The sequence below is a fragment of the Heteronotia binoei genome, chromosome 9 (assembly GCF_032191835.1).
Source record: "Heteronotia binoei isolate CCM8104 ecotype False Entrance Well chromosome 9, APGP_CSIRO_Hbin_v1, whole genome shotgun sequence".
NCBI classification, from domain to species: Eukaryota; Metazoa; Chordata; class Lepidosauria; order Squamata; family Gekkonidae; genus Heteronotia; species Heteronotia binoei.
This window is the reverse complement of record NC_083231.1, coordinates 115,295,960-115,315,973: the sequence shown is the minus strand read 5'-3', so window position 1 is coordinate 115,315,973 and position 20,014 is coordinate 115,295,960. Positions and strand designations below refer to the sequence as shown.

General features: G+C 47.8%; 1 protein-coding gene and 2 non-coding genes across 4 annotated transcripts in view; 1 reads left to right on the top strand and 2 right to left on the bottom strand.

The window, feature by feature from the left end:
• Positions 1-20,014, top strand: part of CTNNA2 (catenin alpha 2) — a 1,018,631-nt gene that overhangs the window by 275,561 nt on the left and 723,056 nt on the right. For both annotated transcript variants that reach the window (XM_060247184.1, XM_060247186.1), the window contains exon 4: positions 3,247-3,413. In XM_060247184.1, the coding sequence (XP_060103167.1) occupies positions 3,247-3,413 (167 nt within the window). The remainder of the gene's footprint in view (positions 1-3,246; positions 3,414-20,014) is intronic.
• Positions 12,548-12,618, bottom strand: TRNAT-CGU (transfer RNA threonine (anticodon CGU)). Its single transcript has one exon. It is a non-coding gene; the product is annotated as a tRNA-Thr (tRNA).
• TRNAT-CGU (transfer RNA threonine (anticodon CGU)) lies at positions 12,695-12,765 on the bottom strand. The gene has a single exon. It is a non-coding gene; the product is annotated as a tRNA-Thr (tRNA).

Sequence of the window (20,014 nt, the reverse complement as noted above, 5' to 3'; positions counted from 1 at the left end):
ACGCATACTGAATTAATTAAAGCATAGAAATGTCAAGCAGGAACATGTGGCATTTGGGGAAGTTGATACCAATTTTGTTCTCCAAATGTACCAATAATCTTCACGGCAGAACACTGACCAGTCTCAAGCTGAGGTTGAGTACAATAACAGCAAAATTTAGCATGGTGTCTGCTCGAATTGGGAAGCTGCTGCGTTCATAAGCTGAAAATATTTCTGTATGTATGCATTTCCTATGAGCATTTTTGGGGGGCGTCTTCCATCAACAAAATAACAGCAGCAAAACACTCTTTTGTTTCAATGGCGACTAAAAGGTAAAGGTAGTCCTCTGTGCAAGCACCGGGTTGTTACTGACCCATGGGGTGATGTCACAATTCGACGTTTTCTTGGCAGACTTCTTGTTATGGGGTGGTTTGCCATCGCCTTCCCCAGTCATCTACACTTTCCCCCCCAGCAAGCTGGGTACTCATTTTACTGACCATGGAAGGCTGAGTCAACCTGGAGCCGGCTACCTGAACCCAGCTTCCATCGGGATCGAACTCAGGTCGTGAGCAGAGCTTGGACTGCAGTACTGCAGCTTTACCACTCTGTGCCATGGGGCTCATATATATATATATATATATATATATATATATATATATATATAATTTATATCCCACCCTTCCCACCAAGGTGGCCTCAGGGCAGCTCACAACACATGAAGTCTAACATAACAATATTTTTAGGCATTTTACACAGTTAAAACATTAAAAACATTAAAACATCAGAAGTCTATTGGAACTACACTTAATTTCCTATGCCGGTTAGTTGTAGGCCAGCCGGAAGAGGGTTGTCTTACAGGCCCTGCGGAATTGAGCAAGGTCCCGCAGGGCCCTCACCTCCTCCGGCAGCTGGTTCCACCAGGAAGGTGCCATTACAGAGAAAGCCCTATCCCTGCTAGATTTCATGCGGGCTTCCTTTGGCCCAGGGATAACAAGAAGATTTTGGGTTCCTGATCTCAGCACTCTCTGGGGAGCATGTGGGGAGAGACGGTCCCTCAGGTAGGCAGGTCCTAGGCCATATGAACATATGAAGCTGCCTTCTACTGAATCAGACCCCCGGTCCATCACAGAGCTGCAGACTCTGATCTGGAGAACCGGTTTTGATCCCCCACTCCTCCACAGGCAGCCAGCTGGGTGACCTTGGGTCAGTCACAGTTCTCTCAAAGTTGTCTCAGCCCCAACTACCTCACAGGGGAGAGGAAGGGAAAGTGCTTGTAAGCTGCTTGGAGACTCCTCCTCCTCTGTATTTTTAGCGCTCCGCTAGAGCGGCATCTGAAGCCCTGTGGAGACATTACAGTTGCACATACATGTGTCGGGATGTTGTTTCTTTAAGAGATACCCATTTAACCTTTCAGTCCTATGTATCATTCACTGCACTGAGATTCCAGCAGCTAAGACCAGATGAGCAGGTTTTGGTGCCAGCCAGGGGAAACACCGACAGCTTCAAATAGCCGTTAGGCACAAATATAGCCCCAAAGACTGCTGCCAACCAGTATTGTTTTCATCTTCCTTGCTACGGAGGCTCCTATGGGCATTTATCAGTCCAGGAGCTAAAACCAGCAAATCTGGCTCTTGGATTCTCTTCTAGAACAAGATGGTAGATCACAACAGATCAGCCCTCTCTGCCGAATGTTGTAGATTGCTTTCTTGCAAATGCTTTGTGCTTTGGTGACTAAAGATAGTTCATAAGATCAGACTGTTGGTGGTGGTGGAGGGGGGGAAAGGTTAATATTTGATTTTAGGAACATCAGAAGAGCCTTTCTGGATCAGGCGAGTGGTCCATCTAGTCTAGCATCCTGTCTCTGACAATGGTCAACCAGTACCCTCTGGATAGCCAACAACACGGCATAGAGGCTGGAGCCTTCCCCTGATACAAATATCAGAAGAAGAAGAAGATATTGGATTTATATCCTGCCTTCCACTCCGAAGAGTCTCAGAGCGGCTCACAATCTCCTTTCCCTTCCACCCCCCCCACAACGGGCACCCTGTGAGGTAGATGAAGATATTGGATTTATATTCCGCCCTCCACTCTGCAGAGTCTCAGAGCGGCTCACAATCTCCTTTACCTTCCTCCCCCACAACGGGCACCCTGTGAGGTAGATGAAGATATTGGATTTATATCCCGCCCTCCACTCCGAAGAGTCTCAGAGCGGCTCACAATCTCCTTTCCCTCCCCCCCCCCCACAACGGGCACCCTGTGAGGTAGATGAAGATATTGGATTTATATCCCGCCCTCCACTCTGCAGAGTCTCAGAGCGGCTCACAATCTCCTTTACCTTCCTCCCCCACAACAGACACCCTGTGAGGTAGATGAAGATATTGGATTTATATCCCGCCCTCCACTCCGAAGAGTCTCAGAGCGGCTCACAATCTCCTTTACCTTCCTCCCCCACAACAGACACCCTGTGAGGTAGATGAAGATATTGGATTTATATCCCGCCCTCAACTCCGAAGAGTCTCAGAGTGGCTCACAATCTCCTTTACCTCCCCCCACCCACAACAGACACCCTGTGAGGTAGATGAAGATATTGGATTTATATCCCGCCCCCCACTCCGATGAGTCTCAGAGCGGCTCACAATCTCCTTTCCCTTCCTCCCCCACAACAGACACCCTGTGAGGTGGGTGGGGCTGAGAGGGCTCTCACAGCAGCTGCCCTTTCAAGGACAACTCCTGCCAGAGCTATGGCTGACCCAAGGCCATGCCAGCAGGTGCAAGTGGAGGAGTGGGGAATAAAACCCAGTTCTCCCACATAAGAGTCCGCGCACTTAACCACGACACCAAACTGGCTCTCCAGAAGAGCCCTGCTGGATCAGACCGGTGAGGGTCCATCTAGTCCAGCGTTCTGCCTCACACAGCGGCCAACCAGTTTTTTTGAACGGCCGACAACAGGGCAGAGAGGCCGAGGCCTTCCCCCAATGTTGCCTCCTGGCTAAAGGAATAAAGACAGTTAGCGCCTCTGAACATGGAGGCTCCCCTCAGTCGTCACGAGTAGTAGCCATTGGTAGACTTATCTACCACGAATCTCTCGAATCCCCCTTTTCAAACTGTTTATTCTTGCAGCCATCCCCACATCTTCTGGCAGCAAAGTCCACATTTCGGTCAATCTGTTCTAATGGAACTTCAGCACGCTCCCCCCATGCGGCATTACCGAACGTCTGGTCTGATCACGTCTTTTTTTTTTTCTTATACGCTTGTATCGTCCTATAGGAGAGACAATGAGAATCGCTTCGTCAGAGTTTGCCGACGACCCCTGCTCCTCCGTCAAGCGCGGCACCATGGTCCGAGCGGCCCGCGCCCTGCTGTCGGCTGTCACCCGCTTGCTCATCCTGGCTGACATGGCGGATGTCATGAGACTCCTGTCTCACCTGAAAATCGTAAGATTTTGTCGCTCTGCTTCCCTCTGGGTTGTTTATCTGAGTGTGCGACGTACGCTGAGAAGAAAAAGGAGATCTAGCTGGTATCTAACGGCGTTCATTAACACTGAGGCATAATATGTACAGATTGCATGTTTTTGTGTTACTATTCAGTGGAGACTCTCCTGTTGCAAGATTACTGCAGAGTGCTCTGCACGGGGCCGCCCTTGAAAGCATCCAGAAATACCAAGGTGTTGAGCGGAGTGGGTTGTAGGGACCACATCACTCCCACCTTGGCCTATCTAGGTTGGCTTTCTATCTGTTTCTGGGCACAGTTCAGGGTGCTGGTGTCGGCCTTATATGGTTTGGGACTGACATACCTAAAGGATCACCTACTCCCAAACCTACCCAACTGCTATGCTCATCTACTGTGGAACTGCGTTAGGTGCCCTCACTTCTAAGATTAGGCAGGTGGCCACCCAGGAGAGGGGCCTTCTCAGTTGTGGCACCCAAACTCCGGAACCCTCTGCCCAGGGAGACTCATCTGTCCCCTTCTGTTGGCATCTTCCATCTAACAATCCTTCAGTGATTCCTGACAGTTCTCTCAAAGGCCACATTGGGGTTAAAGTTTCATGTGGGGTTTTAGTAGTCAAGATGCCTTTATTGGCATAAAAATAACTGTACAAATTAATATACAGTGGAAAGGGTTTTAGTATATACAGATAGCATGTCTGAGGTGTTCATTTCTAAAATCTCTGCCATATTGTGCACTGGCGCAGTATATATTAGATGCTGGGTACCACTTGACAGTGCAGCTTGGGTTGCTTTCTGGTGGTGTTGCCTTTCTGGTGTTGTGCTACGGTTGTCTGACACTGGTCATGTGTATTCCTAGGGCTTTTTTTTTAAAGCAGGAACTCCTTTGCCTATTAGGCCACACGCCCCTGATATAGCCAATCCTCTAAGAGCTTACAGGGCCCTTCTTACAGGGCCTACGGAAAGCTCCAGGAGGATTGGCTACATCAGGGGGTGTGTGGCCTAATAGGGCTTTTTTTTTGTAGCAGGAACTCCTTTGCCTATTAGGCCACATACCCCTGATGTAGCCAATCCTCCAAGAGCTTTCAGTAGACCCTGTAAGAAGGGCCCTGTAAGCTCTTAGAGGATTGGCTACATCAGGGGGCGTGTGGCCTAATAGGCCAAGGAGTTCCTGCTACAAAAAACAACCCTATGTATACCTTAAATGAATGCATGGCCACGCTTGGCCTTGCTTACCTTATATGTAGGAGGTGCTGATAAGAACCTGTTTACTCCTTAAGGAATTTTGCAGGCAGTCCTGAGGCGTGCAGATGCTGTAGACTATCCCCCTCTTGTGGTAGACTTGAAGCATTGCAGCTTTCTTTCTTGTCAAGAAATTGAATATATCTAAATACTAGAACTTTGATTGAAGTTAGAAACAGTAAGTGCTTAATGAATCATCACAGATAGGGGGGCGGGAAGTAAGCCACAGAGAAATTATCGAATGGCAAAATGATTGACTGCGGGGTTTTATTTGGTTTGCCGCTGTCTGCATGCGTAGCATACAACAAAATGCTTTGTAATTGGAACTGATCGGGATAATGATTGATTTTTCCCCACTCCTCTCTATATCCACATGTTGCAGATCAATGGGGGGGGGATCTGCTTGTGCAGACAGGATCGAGCAGAATGTTCCCCAAATCTGGCCTCTCTCCTTGATCGGAGACACAACAGGTGTGCCGCGCTTCTCTTTCCTTCTTAGCCTCAAATTGTGATGGGACGTCGTTCCTCAGGCTGTGACGCGTGGCGGCTTTTATCTTGAAGGGGGATCCACGCGGGTGGATTTGAATTCTCACCAATTAGGTTCCGTAATGGAAAATGCCAAGTCCTTTCCTGCTGAGAAGACATCAATTCTGCGCTTAAACAAATTCCACTGCTGTCCTGCTAAAATGTCAGCGCATTACCCCATAAATATGTGCATACTAAGTAATGCGTACCTTGAATACATGGCAGCGATTTCCACTTTGTAATGCAGACCGGCCTGGTTTGGGTGACGTGGGACACTTGACAAGGCAGTCTTTGGGTCACAGCTCTTGTTTGCAGCTTTGTAAAGCAGTCTTTAAGAGCCCCGTGGTGCAGTGTGGTAAACCTACAGTACTGCAGTCCTAAGCTCTGCTCACAACCTGAGTCCAGTCCTGGCGGAAGCTGGGTTCAGGTTAATGGCTCAAGGTTGACTCAGACTTCCATCCTTCCTGAGGTCGATAAAATGAGCACCCAGCTTGCTGGTGGGGGGTGGGGGGGAGTGTAGATGACTGGGGAAAGAAAGGAAAGGTCCCATGTGCAAGCACCAGTCGTTTCCGACTCTGGAGTGATGTTGCTTTCACAACGTTTTCACGGCAGACTTTTTACAGGGTGGTTTGCCATTGCCTTCCCCAGTCATCTACACTTTCCCCTCCAGCAAGCTGGGGACTCATTTTACCGACCTCGGAAGGATGGAAGTCTGAGTCAACTTCGAGCCGGCTACCTGAAAACCCAGCTTCCGCCGGGGATCGAACTCAGGTTGTGAGCAGAGTTTAGGACTGCAGTACTGCAGCTTTAACACTCTGGGGAAGGCAATGGCAAAACCCCCCGTGAAAAGTCTGCCATGAAAACGTCTTGATGCGACGTCACCCCCAGAGTCGGAAACGACTGGTGCTTGCACGGGGGATGACCTTTACCTTTGTAAAACGGCCTTTAGTCTGGTACAGACGGCAGCCCCACCGAAGTGCATGGAGGAGAGCAGGAGCAAGCACCCTCCCCTTGCTTCCGTTAAGCTACTAGTCCAGGGGTGGCCAACGATAGCTCTCCAGATGTTTTTGGCCTACAGCTGCCATCAGCCCCAACCATTGGCCATGCTGGCTGAGGCTGATGGAGGTTGTAGGCAAAAACACCTGGAGAGGTACCGTTGACCACCCCTGGACTAGGCCATCAGCAGGAACAACCGCATGGAATAAGCTGCCACCAAAACTCTCCTTACTGGTAGTTGGTACCACTGATTTTGGAATGGTGCTGATAATGGGGAGGGAGAATGGCCCTCCGGCTCACATATATTTGTCTTAGCTCGGAAAAAAATGACCCCAGAGCAAACTCATGTATACGGTAGCTCACAGCTTTAATGCCAGTAGCTCACAGAGTAGAATTTTTGATCACAAGACCGCAGCTTAGAGGGAGCATTGGTTCCTTTGTGGTAGAGCTAGATTTGAGTCATGTAGCATTTTTTTTCCCTTTTGGCTTTTAAGCACCCTAAAAAGGTAAAGGTAGTCCCCTGTGCAAGCACCAGTCGCTTCCGACTCTGGGATGACATTGCTTTCACAACATTTTCACAGCAGATTTTTCACGGGGTGGTTTGCCATCGCCTTCCCCAGTCATCTACGCTTCCCACCCCCAGCAAGCTGGGTACTCATTTTACCGACCTCAGAAGGGTGGAGGGCTGAGTCAACCTGGAGCCAGCTACCTGAACCAGCTTCCGCCAGGATCGAACTCAGGTCGTGAGCAGAGTTTAGGACTGCAGTACTGCAGCTTCACCACTCTGCGCCACGGGGCTCTTTTTTAAGCACCCTAGAGACCAACAATGTTTTCAGTGTCTCCCTCTTTAGAGAGTCCAAGCTCCCTTAATCAGATGCAAACAGGAAAGGCCTTATGTACCTTTGGAAGGAATGAGGGCTGTTGCAAAGCATGGAGTCCGGATGCAGAGGTACGGATTGATCCTTGTGAGTCCGTAAGGTGCTGCTGGACTTGAAATCAGCCCTTTTATTGCTGACCAACGTGGCTACCCTCTCGAAACTTCATTCATGCTGTTTGTTTAAATTAAGTCTGTATTACATTTGAGATTCTGAGAGCTTCATTGTGTATTCCAGCCACGACTGATTTCAATTCCATTGCTTACTTCAATTTCTGTTCCACCTTTTCCCAGAGGCTCGAGACAGAGTACAACAACAATTTCATATAGAAATACATAAAGCAATAAAACAACAATTGCATATAAAATACATAATATATAAGATAATAAAATCAGGCTCTGGCCATTCATATTAAATGTCTTTATTGAGAGATTGTCGGGATTCTGCCTTAAGCGTCTGGACACATCCTCTACATCTCTCTGGGCGGATATCTCTGTATTTTTGTCTAGAAACAATATAAAAACGAATTAAACAAAAAACATCGATTTATTATACAGTATATTTGAAATATAGGTAGAGCAACCCCTTTAGGGGAGGGACGGTGGCTCAGTGGTAGAGCATCTGCTTGGTAAGCAGAAGGTCCCAGGTTCAATCCCTGGCATCTCCAAAAAGGGTCCAGGCATGTAGGCGTGAAAATCCTCAGCTTGAGACCCTGGAGAGCCGCTGCCAGTCTAAGAAGACAATACTGACTTTGATGGACCAAGGGTCTGATTCAGTATAAGGCTGCTTCATATGTTCATATAAAATTACAGTATAAAATTTGCATTCAAAGATCATACTTAAAAAGCAGATCTTCAGGTTAGAACTCTCCGTGTATTTGAAACGTGAATTTAAAAAGCATAGGCCTTGAATTTAGCCTCTAAACTTAAAACCAGTGGACTAAGTAGTCCTCAATGTACATGACTATCCCAAAGCTGATAATGTACGAACAAGGCCACAATCGCAGTGAACAAGACCCAAGTGCGTTCTGACCCTCTGGATCTTTTTCAATGGTGGCAAATATACACATACGGATACACCCCAAGAACAAATGTTGATATACTGAGCCAAACCAGGTGTGGAGCGATTCACATTTTAAACCGTATGGCCAAATGATGGCATTATGAAGATGATGGATCTTGTCCATGATTTTCATGTGCACATATAAAATTATGCAAATTATGCCTCATTTTGGGTGTTCCTTTCCTCATCATGTGTATACAGTCGTCAACTGGCAATCTGACAAAATGCAGCAATCCAACAACATAGACCCCGCTTTCTGCACAAATTCTTCAGCTTTGATATTCACTACTGATCATTTTGATTCCTACTTTAAGTTGACCTTTTTCCCACTGGGCTTCTGTCGTCGTTGTTGATGATGAAGATGATTGGATTTATATCCCGCCCTCCACTCCGAATCTCAGGGTCTCAGAGCGGCTCACAATCTCCTTTATCTTCCTCCCCCACAACAGACACCCTGTGAGGTGGGTGGGACTGAGAGGGCTCTCCTAGCAGCTGCCCTTTCAAGGACAGAGGGGCTTACAATCTCCTATATCTTCTCCCCCCACAACAGACACCCTGTGAGGTGGGTGGGACTGAGAGGGCTCTCCTAGCAGTTGCCCTTTCAAGGACAGAGGGGCTTACAATCTCCTATATCTTCTCCCCCCACAACAGACACCCTGTGAGGTGGGTGGGACTGAGAGGGCTCTCCTAGCAGCTGCCCTTTCAAGGACAGAGGGGCTTACAATCTCCTATATCTTCTCCCCCCACAACAGACACCCTGTGAGGTGGGTGGGACTGAGAGGGCTCTCCTAGCAGCTGCCCTTTCAAGGACAGAGGGGCTTACAATCTCCTATATCTTCTCCCCCCACAACAGAAACCCTGTGAGGTGGGTGGGACTGAGAGGGCTCTCCTAGCAGCTGCCCTTTCAAGGACAGAGGGGCTTACAATCTCCTATATCTTCTCCCCCCACAACAGAAACCCTGTGAGGTGGGTGGGGCTGAGAGGGCTCTCCAAGCAGCTGCCCTTTCAAGGGCAACCTCTGCCAGAGCTATGGCTGACCCAAGGTCATTCCAGCAGCTGCAAGTGGGGAATTAAACCCGGTTCTCCCAGATAGAAGGCCGTGCAGTTAACCAATACACCAAACTGGCTCTCTGTCCTTCCGGGAGAGGAGTTGTGAACAGATGCTGATGTGTATAGAACACCAAACATCACACTTAAGCTTGCTGCATGAAGATCCCATAGGCATAATATAATTCAACAGCGAAGGACCTGACAATAGTTATACAGCTCAGTTCAAGTCCAGCAGCACCTTAGAGACCAACAAAGTTTGGGTGTATATGCTTCTCAGAGTCAAAATTTCCTTCATTGGGTTCCAGTAATTATGTTCCCATGGTATAAATCAAGCAGATAGTAAAGGATGCTTATATTTGACTTCACGAGCATGCCAGAAATTCATATGATAGAGAGTAAAGTGGGGACAATCACCTATTTATCCACTTTTAGAGGCTCTGAATTTCCTGAGCAACGCTTCCTGCTTGCCTACAGATCTGCGGTATATTCTGCCATAACAAACAGGATCAGTTTACGTCTCAGAAAATTTCTGTCCAAATTATCCAAACTGTGGTGCTGCCGGAAGATCAGATAACTGTAAACCTCTAAACACCAGTGGCAGGAAGCAACATCAGGAGAAGGCCTCATCCTCTGTGCCTCTGTGATAAAGGAGATTGTTATTGGCCCTCCAGACTGACTGGTTGGCCGCTGTGCGAGGCAGGAGGCTGGACTAGATGGATCTGATCCAGCAAGGCTGTTCTGATGTTCTTATTAGGGAAGAACATAAGCCATGTTGGATCAGGCCAATGGCCCATCCAGTCCAACACTCTGTGTCATATAGTGGCCAATATATGTGTGTGTGTATACACACACACACACATATATATATATATACTGTGGCTAATAGCCACTGATGGACCTCTGCTCCATATTTTTATCCAATCCCCTCTTAAAGCTGGCTATGCTTGTAGCCGCCACCACCTCCTGTGGCAGTGAATTCCATGTGTTAATCACCCTTTGGGTGAAGGACTTCCTTTTATCCGCTTTAACCTGACTGCTCAGCAATTTCATTGAATGCCCATGAGTTCTTGTATTGTAAACCTCTATTGTGTCACCCCGCAGTCGATGTTTCTCCAAGCTAAAGAGCCCCAAGCATTTTAACCTTCATAGGAAAAGTGTTCCAAACCTTTAATCATTCTAGTTGCCCTTTTCTGCACTTTTTCCAATGCTATAATATCCTTTTTGAGGTGCGGTGACCAGAATTGCACACAGTATTCCAAATGAGGCCGCACCATCGATTTATACAGGGGCATTATGATACTGGCTGATTTGTTTTCAATTCCCTTCCTAATAATTCCCAGCATGGCATTAACCTTTTTTATTGCAATCACACACTATTTTGACATTTTCAGTGCGTTATCTACCACGACCCCAAGATCTCTCTCTTGGTCAGTCTTTGCCAATTCACACCCCATCAACTTGTATTTGTAGCTGGGATTCTTGGCCTCAATGTGCATTACTTTGCTTCATCCTCTGTGCCCCTTCAGAGTGACCGGCTGGCCACTGTGAGATGGGATGCTGGACTAGATGGACCACTTGTCTGATTCAGCAGGGCTCTTAAATTCTTACGCTGTACCTCTCCAGTCTTTATCACTCACATTGCTTTCCTGATTTCCCAAAGAGACTGATGACTTCTTTTGGGGAGGAACTGGTTTTAAAAATGTATATGGTACATTTTTTTTTCTCATGTGTTTCAGTCTGACAATGCTTGCTGGAGCAGATGGGAGCAGCACAATTTTTACACAGAAACCTGCCATTAATTATGTAGAAGCATCGCTTACCAGCTAGTTGCTGAGCTTACAGAGAGACCGAACCCCCCATTTTTTTCCCATCCTGTTCTTTCATGGTCCTAGCAACCTACTCTCCTAGACATCCGTTGAAAAATTTAAAACTGTGCTGCTCAGGTTGTCTAACATAAACGATGATCTTTTAGCAGCTTTGTGCAGCGTTTTCTGTAAGGGCGTTTTCGCACTCACCTTCAGCCGGCGCGACACCCCTCTTCACCACGCAGGATCTGCGCGGATTTCGCACTAAACGCCGCGGAGCAGCCGGAAGAGCCGGAAACTCCCGGCGCTTTTGCGGCGCAAACCGAAACCGCCAAAAAGCAGTTTGCCGTTTGCGCCGCAAAAGCGCCGGGAGTTTCCGGCTCTTCCGGCTGCTCCGCGGCGTTTAGTGCGAAATCCGCGCAGATCCTGCGCGGTGAAGAGGGGGGTCGTGCCGGCTGAAGGTGAGTGCGAAAACGCCCTATGTGACCTGAAAAATTCAACAACTCCCCCTGCAGATATTGCCTAGTTCCAGGAATGTCTTCGAATACTCAATAAACACACCTAATTGCCTCCCACCCTACCCCAGGTACTGACATTCCATGAAAAGGAGGAAAACTAGCCTGTAATGGAAGTTGTCAGTACATACATTTGCATGTGAATGGAAGCGAAAAAAGTGGTGTTCTGTATGCTACAATTGTAGCCATTTCCATGTCAGAAAATTAGTTAGTATTTTCCGTGGGGGGGAAAGCAGCAGCGGGAACAAATCAAGAGATGATTAGATTCTGTTTTTCATGGTAATTTTCTTCACTGTCATAGCAGTTGGTGAGGCTTGTACTTGCACCGCTTTTAAAGGGGAAGCAACGAGCTGATGCTGCTGTTGGATGATTAGAGCACGGTGGCAAATAATAGCTTTCCATATTTGAGTTTAGCGATTCTTATCTGACTTGATTGCATATGTTTTCACATAGGAACTGATGTAGAGGGGGTAAACAAAAAAAGGAGGAACAACATATGTAGCGAATCTTGGTATATACCGCACAAATGAAGTTTATTTAGAAGGTTTATATGCAATTTTCCTGCTTTTCGTAATATTCTAATAAGCTAACAAAAATGCAAAAGCTTCCGAGGAAGGTGGGGAGCTCCCCTTCATTGGCAGTCTTCAAAATGTGGCTGGATGATTATTTGTTGGGGATGCTTTATGGACATATGAAGCTGCCTTCTACTGAATCAGACCCACGGTCCATCAAAGTCAGTCTTTTCTACTCAGACTGGCAGCAGCTCTCCACGGTCTGAAGCTGAGGTTTTTCACACCTACTTGCCTGGACCCTTTTTAGTTGGAGATGCCGGGGATTGAACCTGGGACCTTCTGCTTATCAAGCAGATGCTCTACCACTGAGCCACCTTCACTCCCCTTAGACACATGAACATATATGAACATATGAAGTTGCCTTTTACTGAATCAGACCCTCGGTCCATCAAAGTCAGTCTTGTCTACTCAGACTGGCAGCGGCTCTCCAGGGTCTCAAGCTGAGGATTTTCACGCCTACTTGCCTGGACCCTTTTTAGTTGGAGATGCCAGGGATTGAACCTGGGACCTTCTGCTTACGAAGCAGATGCTCTACCTCTGAGCCATCGTCCCTCCCCTGACTGGCAGCGCCTTTCCAGGGTCTCAAGCGGAGGTTTTTCATACCTATTTGCCTGGACCCTTTTTAGTTGGAGATGCCAGGGATTGAACCTGGGACCTTCTGCTTACGAAGCAGATGCTCTACCTCTGAGCCATCGTCCCTCCCCTGACTGGCAGCGCCTCTCCAGGGTCTCAAGCTGAGATTTTTCACACCTATTTGCCTGGACCCTTTTTAGTTGGAGATGCCGGGGATTGAACCTGGGACCTTCTGCTTCCCAAGCAGATGCTCTACCACTGAGCCACCATCCCTCCCACATATGAAGCTGCCTTCTACTGAATCAGACCCTCGATCCATCAAAGTCAGTATTGTCTACTCAGACTGGCAGCAGCTCTCCAAGGTCTGAAGCTGAGGTTTTTCATGCCAATTTGCCTGGACCCCTTTTCGTTGGAGATGCCAGGGATTGAACCTGGGACCTTCTGCTTCCCAAGCAGATGCTCTACCACTGAGCCACCGTCCCCTTAGGCTGATCCTGCATGGAGCAGGGGGTTGGACTGGATGGTCTGTATGGCCCCTTCATATGAAGCTGCCTTATACTGAATCAGACCCTTGGTCCATCAAAGTCAGTATTGTCTTCTCAGACTGGCAGCGGCTCTCCAGGGTCTCAAGCTGAGGTTTTTCACACCTATTTGCCTGGACCCTTTTTCGTTGGAGATGCCAGGGATTGAACCTGGGACCTTCTGCTTCCCAAGCAGATGCTCTACCACTGAGCCACTGTCCCTCCCTTCCAACTCTATGATTCTATAAAACTCAACAGTAAAAAAAAAATACAGTAAATCCTATATAAGAACACCGGAATAGTCCTGCTGGATCAGAGCAGTGGTTCATGTAGTCCAGCATCCCGTCTCACACAGTAGCCAACCGGTTCTTTTGGAGGGCCGACATCAGGGCATAGAGGCCGAGGCCTTACCCTGATGTTGTCTCATGGTTTTGGATTCAAAGGCTTTGTAACCACTGATGGACCTGTTCTTCCTGAATCTGTCTCATCCCCTTTTAAAGCTATCTATGCCTGTGGCCATCGCTACATCCTTTGGCAGGAATTCCAAGAAGGTCTCCTTTTGTCTGCCCTGAATGTACTTCCCATCCGCTTCCCCGAATGCTCTTGCTTCCTAGAATATGGAAATGCAATACGGAAGACAGCAGAACTACTGCAAATAAAGAGAGAGAGACAACTTTTTTGATAGTGGTGCCCGGGCCTCAGATTCAGCGGGAGCGCCTGAACCTTTCTTAGAGTTCCACTCTTTCTTAGAGTTCCTTTCTTAGAGTTCCACTCTAGAGAACCAGTTTGGTGTAGTGGTTAAGTGTGCGGACTCTTATCCGGGAGAACTGGGTTTGATTCCCCACTCCTCCACTTGCACCTGCTGGAATGGCCTTGGGTCAGCCATAGCTCTGGCAGAGGTTGTCCTTGAAAGGGCAGCTGCTGGGAGAGCCCTCTCCAGCCCCACCCACCTCACAGGGTGTCTGTTGTGGGGGAGGAAGGTAAAGGAGATTGTGAGCCGCTCTGAGACTCTTCGGAGTAGAGGGCGGGATAAATCCAATATCTTCATCTACCTCAAAGGGTGTCTGTTGCGGGGGGGGGGGGGGCGGGGAAGGTAAAGGAGATTGTGAGCCGCTCTGAGACTCTTGAGTGGAGGGCGGAATATAAATCCAATATCTTCATCTACCTCACAGGGTGTCTGTTGTGGGGGAGGAAGGTAAAGGAGATTGTGAGCCGCTCTGAGACTCTTCGGAGTGGAGGGTGGGATATAAATCCAATATCTTCATCTACCTCACAGGGTGTCTGTTGTGGGGGAGGAAGGTAAAGGAGATTGTGAGCCGCTCTGAGACTCTTCGGAGTGGAGGGCGGGATATAAATCCAATATCTTCTTCTTCTTCACTTCCTCCTTCCCACCTTGTCCATTGAATAGTAGGTGCAGCTGCAATAACGATCCCTGGATGAGCGTCACCACCTTTTTCCCCCTACGAAATGACCCCTGGTGGGGCCCAATGTCAAGGATGGATAAAGTGCTGCCAACTCCAAGGTGGGGAATTCCTAGAGGTTTGAGGACTGGCCCATCCAGTCCAGCACTCTGTCGCACTGTGGCACCCCCCCCCCCAAACAAAACATAACACAGGTGCCACCAGGAGGTCCGCCAGTGGGGCCAGGACACGAGAAGCCCTCCCTCTCTTGCCCCCCACCAGGCACCAAGAATACAGAGCATATAGAGTTCCATCTATACCTTGTGGCTAATAGCCACTGATGGATCTCTGCTCCATTTTGCCCGTATCAGTCTTTTGGATGCAGTAAGAGATCACTCCGCCCTTTAACACCGCTGCATTCTTCCATCCAGCAGTTTCGGATGTAAGTAGCGGATTGTTTATTTGCTTCTTTTGCCCTTGTGGGATCGCTGCTTCTTCCCCACGATGGGAAGGTGGGTGGGGGAGTACTCTCCGAAGCCCAGGTGTTCCGAGGCAGGTACTGAGAGATGAAAGAACCCCCCCCCCCCCGGCCGCCATTTGCCTGCAGGTGCTTCGGACGAGATAGAGGCAGCTTCAGTGAAGCCTGGTTTTGCTTCCTCCTACTGAAAGTCTTTGTGGAATTCCAGTCTTAGAAGTGTTCCTGGTTTCATTTGCTTCTGTCACTACCATAGCGGAGGTCTCTGCAGACCGAGTTCCATCAAAAGAGCAGTGCAGTTCGAGGGCATTTTTAAGATTACACTTACTGAGCACTCATTACCGCTGCAGCAAACGGATTTGTATGTTACAAACTCGGCCCCAGCCTGATATGTGTTTGTGCTAATTGCTGTCAAGTCACTCCCGATTTATGGCCCCCCTGCGAATTAATGACTTCCCCAACGTCCTCTTGTTATCAGCCATGCTCAGGTTGCACGGACTGAGGGCCATGTGGCTTCCTTGATTGAGTCCATCCATCTCACGCTGGGTCGCCTTCTTCTCTCGCTGCCTTCCACTTTCCCCAGCGCGATCGGCCTTTCCAGCGCCCTAGCCTGATAAGACATAGGATAGTTTGTCAAAATAATATGTCAGCCAGGTAAGGTTATCGATAGGACGGCGGAGAATAATTTCATCACACAGAGAGGGAGGAAGGCTTGCTGCCAGAGGCCGCGGTGAACTGGCTACAGGAATAAACAGCTTTAAAAGGGATCCAGTAGATGCAGGGATGGCCAACGGTAGCTCTCCAGATGTTTCTTTTGCCTACAACTCCCATCAGCCCCAGTCAGCATGGCCGATGGCTGGGGCGGATGGGAGTTGTAGTCCAAAAAAAATCTGGAGAGCTACCGTTGGCCACCCCTGCAGTAGAGTCATGGAGGATAAGCCTATCAATGGCTGTTAGCCATGGAACCTGGGTGAAACCTCCACATTCAGAGGCGTTAATCCTCTGAATCCTAGGGCCAGGAGGCAACCTCAGAGGAAAGCCTCTGCCCTCTCTGCCTTGTTGTTGGCCCTCCAGAGAAACCGGTTTGCCGCTGGGTGAGTCAAAATGCTGGATTAGATGGATTATCATCAGGGGCGGAATGCTATCAGGAGCTCATTTGCATATTAGACCACACACCCCTGTTGTAGCCAATCCTCCAAGAGCTTACAAGGTTCTTTTTTGTAAGCTCTTGAAGGATTGGCTACGTATCAGGGGTGTGTGGCCTAATACGTGTGGCCTGAGTGGGCTGAAGCTGAACCCAGCGAAGACAGAGGTCCTTTGCGCGGGTCGCGGCGAGCTGGGAGGGGAGATCTCCCTACCGGTCTTTGACGGTGCGTCACTGATACCAGTGCGCAGGGTCAAGAGCCTGGGAGTGCTACTGGAGCCCTCCTTGACAATGGAGACACAGATAGCAGCCACTCCTAAATCCACCTTCTTCCATCTTAGAAGGGCGAGGCAGCTGGCCCCCTTCCTGGAACGTGGCGACCTGGCAACAGTGATCCATGCAACGGTCACCTCGAGATTAGACTACTGTTATGCCCTCTACATGGGGCTGCCCCTGTGCCGAACTCGGAAACTGCAGCTAGTGCAGAACGCGGCGGCCAGGCTGCTAGTGGGACTACCTCGGTGGGAACACGTGCAGCCTGGACTGAGGGAACTGCACTGGCTTCCAATCGTATTCCGAGTTCGCTACAAGGTGCTGGTTATTACCTTTCAAGCCCTATATGGCCAAGGACCTGCCTACCTTAGGGACCGCCTCTCTCCATATGTTCCCCAGAGAGCACTGAGATCTAGCTCCCAAAAAATCCCTGGACCAAAGGAGGCCAAACTGAAAGTAACGAGGGAGCAGGCCTTCTCAATAATGGCTCCCCACTGGTGGAATCAGCTACCGGAGGAGGTGCGAGCCCTGCGGGACTTTAACCAGTTCCGCAGGGCTTGCAAAACTACCCGCTTTCAACAAGCCTGTAAGGTGGAACCCTGAAAGTGACATCTGGCCATCTGGATATATATCTCACTGGAATGTAGCACCCCTAATTCATTGTAGTTTTTAAAAAATGTTATGTAACTGTTTTAACTGTATTTATTAATTGTATTTTATCATACAAATTGTATTATAATCATGGTACACACCATGTCTTGTTAGCCGCCCTGAGCCTGCTTCGGCGGGGAGGGCAGGATATAAATAAAACTACTTCTTCTTCTTCTTCTTCTTCTTCTTCTTCTTCTTCTTCTTCTTCTTCTTCTTCTTCTTCTTCTTATTATTATTATTATTATTATTATTATTATTATTATTATTACTATTACTATTATTATTATTAGCAAAGGTGCTCCTGCTAGAATTCCACCCCTGGCTATCGGTCTGAACCAGCAGGGCTCTTCTGATGTTCTTAATTCCTTTCCCCCCCACTTCTCTCTGAAATTCAACAATCAATTTGGCTTCTGTTTGCTGCTTTGTTTATTTTCTTTAGGCATTTGGGGTCTATTTCAAATGAATTCCATTTTTAATCAAAAGTGGGGTTCCAGGATAGGAACTCTGTAGCTCTGCAGAGACAGGGAGTTCCTTCCCAAACTCTTCGTTCCTGCTACAGCACCTTGTAGTGTGTAACCTCATATGAACCAAAAACAAACAACATCCAAAACAAATGTAAGTGCTGAAGTTACAGTAAGGCACATAGATATGTAGCAGAAAACTGCAAATAACAATTAAAGATAAATTTCTCCTTTGGAAGAAAATAAGAGGAATGAATGGCTACATCTTAAAAAGTGTATTTTTTTGGGGGGGGAGGGAAGACCTTTCCTCATAACATCACAACCTACCAAATTACCTTTTACTAAAGGTGTGCACAACATACAATAGAGCCAAAAGGCTGATCACAAATAGTCCAAAGTATATACCTCCTTTGCTCCTTGCAGGGACAGCTATGGCAAACCTAGGCAGTATAATAAAAAGTAGAGACATCACCCTGCCAACAAAAGTCCGTATAGTAAAAGCAGTGGTATTCCAAGTAGTAATGTATGGTTGTGAGAGCTGGACCATAAGGAAGGCCGAGCGCAGAAGAATAGATGCTTTTGAGCTGTGGTGCTGGAGAAGAATCTTGAGAGTCCCTTGGACTGCAAAAAGATCAAATCAGTCAGTCCTGAGGGAAATCAACCCTGACTATTCCCTGAAAGGTCAGATGCTGAAGCTGAAGCTCAGATACTTTGGCCACCCAATGAGAAGGGAGCACTCCCTGGAGAAGAGCCTGATGCTGGGAAAGACAGAGGGCAAAAGAAGAAGGTGACAGCAAAAGATGAGATGGCTGAACAGCATTACTTTGAATTTGAACAGACTTTGGAGGATGGTGGAAGACTGGAGGGCCTGACGTGACTTGGTCGATGGGGTCGCAAACAGTTGAACTTGACTGTGTGACTGAACAACAACATATACCTCCTTTATATGTGGGCTGTGAGACTGTCTGAAACCATTGGACTTCAAAGGAACTCTACAAAGGAATAGAAAGTAAAAGCACACACACATTCCTATGGTGTGTGCATATCTTTTAAAGCAAACAAATGCATACTAAAAATATTTGATGTCATCCTATTTTATCACAATCTTAATTTTGTCCTGGTAATGTCGTAACCTGGATGGTCCAGGCTGGCACGATACTGGAAACTCAGTAGGGTTGGATGAGAGACAGGCCAAAGAAATTCAGGGTTGCTACGTGGAGGCCCACCATGTCAACCCACCTCCAAAAATGTCTTGCTTTTAAAACCGTACAAGATTGCCATAAGCCGGCTATGGCTTGATGGCTAAATATGAGGGGTTTTGTTTTAATATAATCTAGTTTTATAACTCAGCGTATCTGAAAATCAACTTCTGAGTTAATGTCATAGCTTCACAATCCTTTGTCCAAATAACTCGCTTAAGTATTTGTTTGCTATTCCAAGAGAGACCTCTTCATCCGCCTTTCATCTTCCATATGCTATAAATTTAGCCTCTATTTGATTAGCACTTCAAGCACATGGGACTTATTAGTTTGCATCCAGATGTTGGCTCACAAGTGCTGCGGGAGTGTTATGGGGTACATAAAAGAGAGTTCTCAGTAAATAATTTTGAATTTTCTCCCTTGCCATTAAATCAATCATGCCACATTGTTCTGTTCTGTTTTTTTTTTTTTTTAATGTGCAGTGACTCTCCTAGGGAAGTTTTGTACCCTTTGAATTACTTTATAAACTGGAAGCAAACAATTAATTCTTGTTTGGGTTGGTAAAAAGAGCTGTAGTGGTGTTGCTGCCAGTTGGCCGTAGGGTTGCCAGATTCAGGCTACCAACAAGGGATCGGGGGATAAGGTTGTCAGCTCCAGGTTGGGAAACTCCAGGAGATTTGGGGATGGAGCCTGTGGAGGACCAGTCACTGCTTGTAGAGAGACAGGAAAGCTGAAGCTCAGTGTGAGACCCAGTTTGGTGTAGTGGTTAAGTGGGCGGACTCTTATCTGGGAGAACCGGGTTTGATTCCCCACTCCTCCACTTGCACCTGCTAGCATGGCCTTGGGTCAGCCATAGCTCTGGCAGAGGTTGTCCTTGAAAGGGCAGCTGCTGTGAGAGCCTTCTCAGCCCCACCCACCTCACAGGGGAGGAAGGTAAAGGAGATTGTGAGCCGCTCTGAGACTCTTCAGAGTGGAGGGCGGGATATGAATCCAATATCTTCATCTACCTCACAGGGTGTCTGTTGTGGGGGAGGAAGGAAAAGGAGATTGTGAGCCGCTCTGAGACTCTTCAGAGTGGAGGGCAGGATATAAATCCAATACCTTCATCTCCCTCATAGGGTGTCTGTTGTGGGGGAGGAAGGAAAAGGAGATTGTGAGCCGCTCTGAGACTCTTCAGAGTGGAGGGCAGGATATAAATCCAATATCTTCATCTACCTCACAGGGTGTCTGTTGTGGGGGAGGAAGGTAAA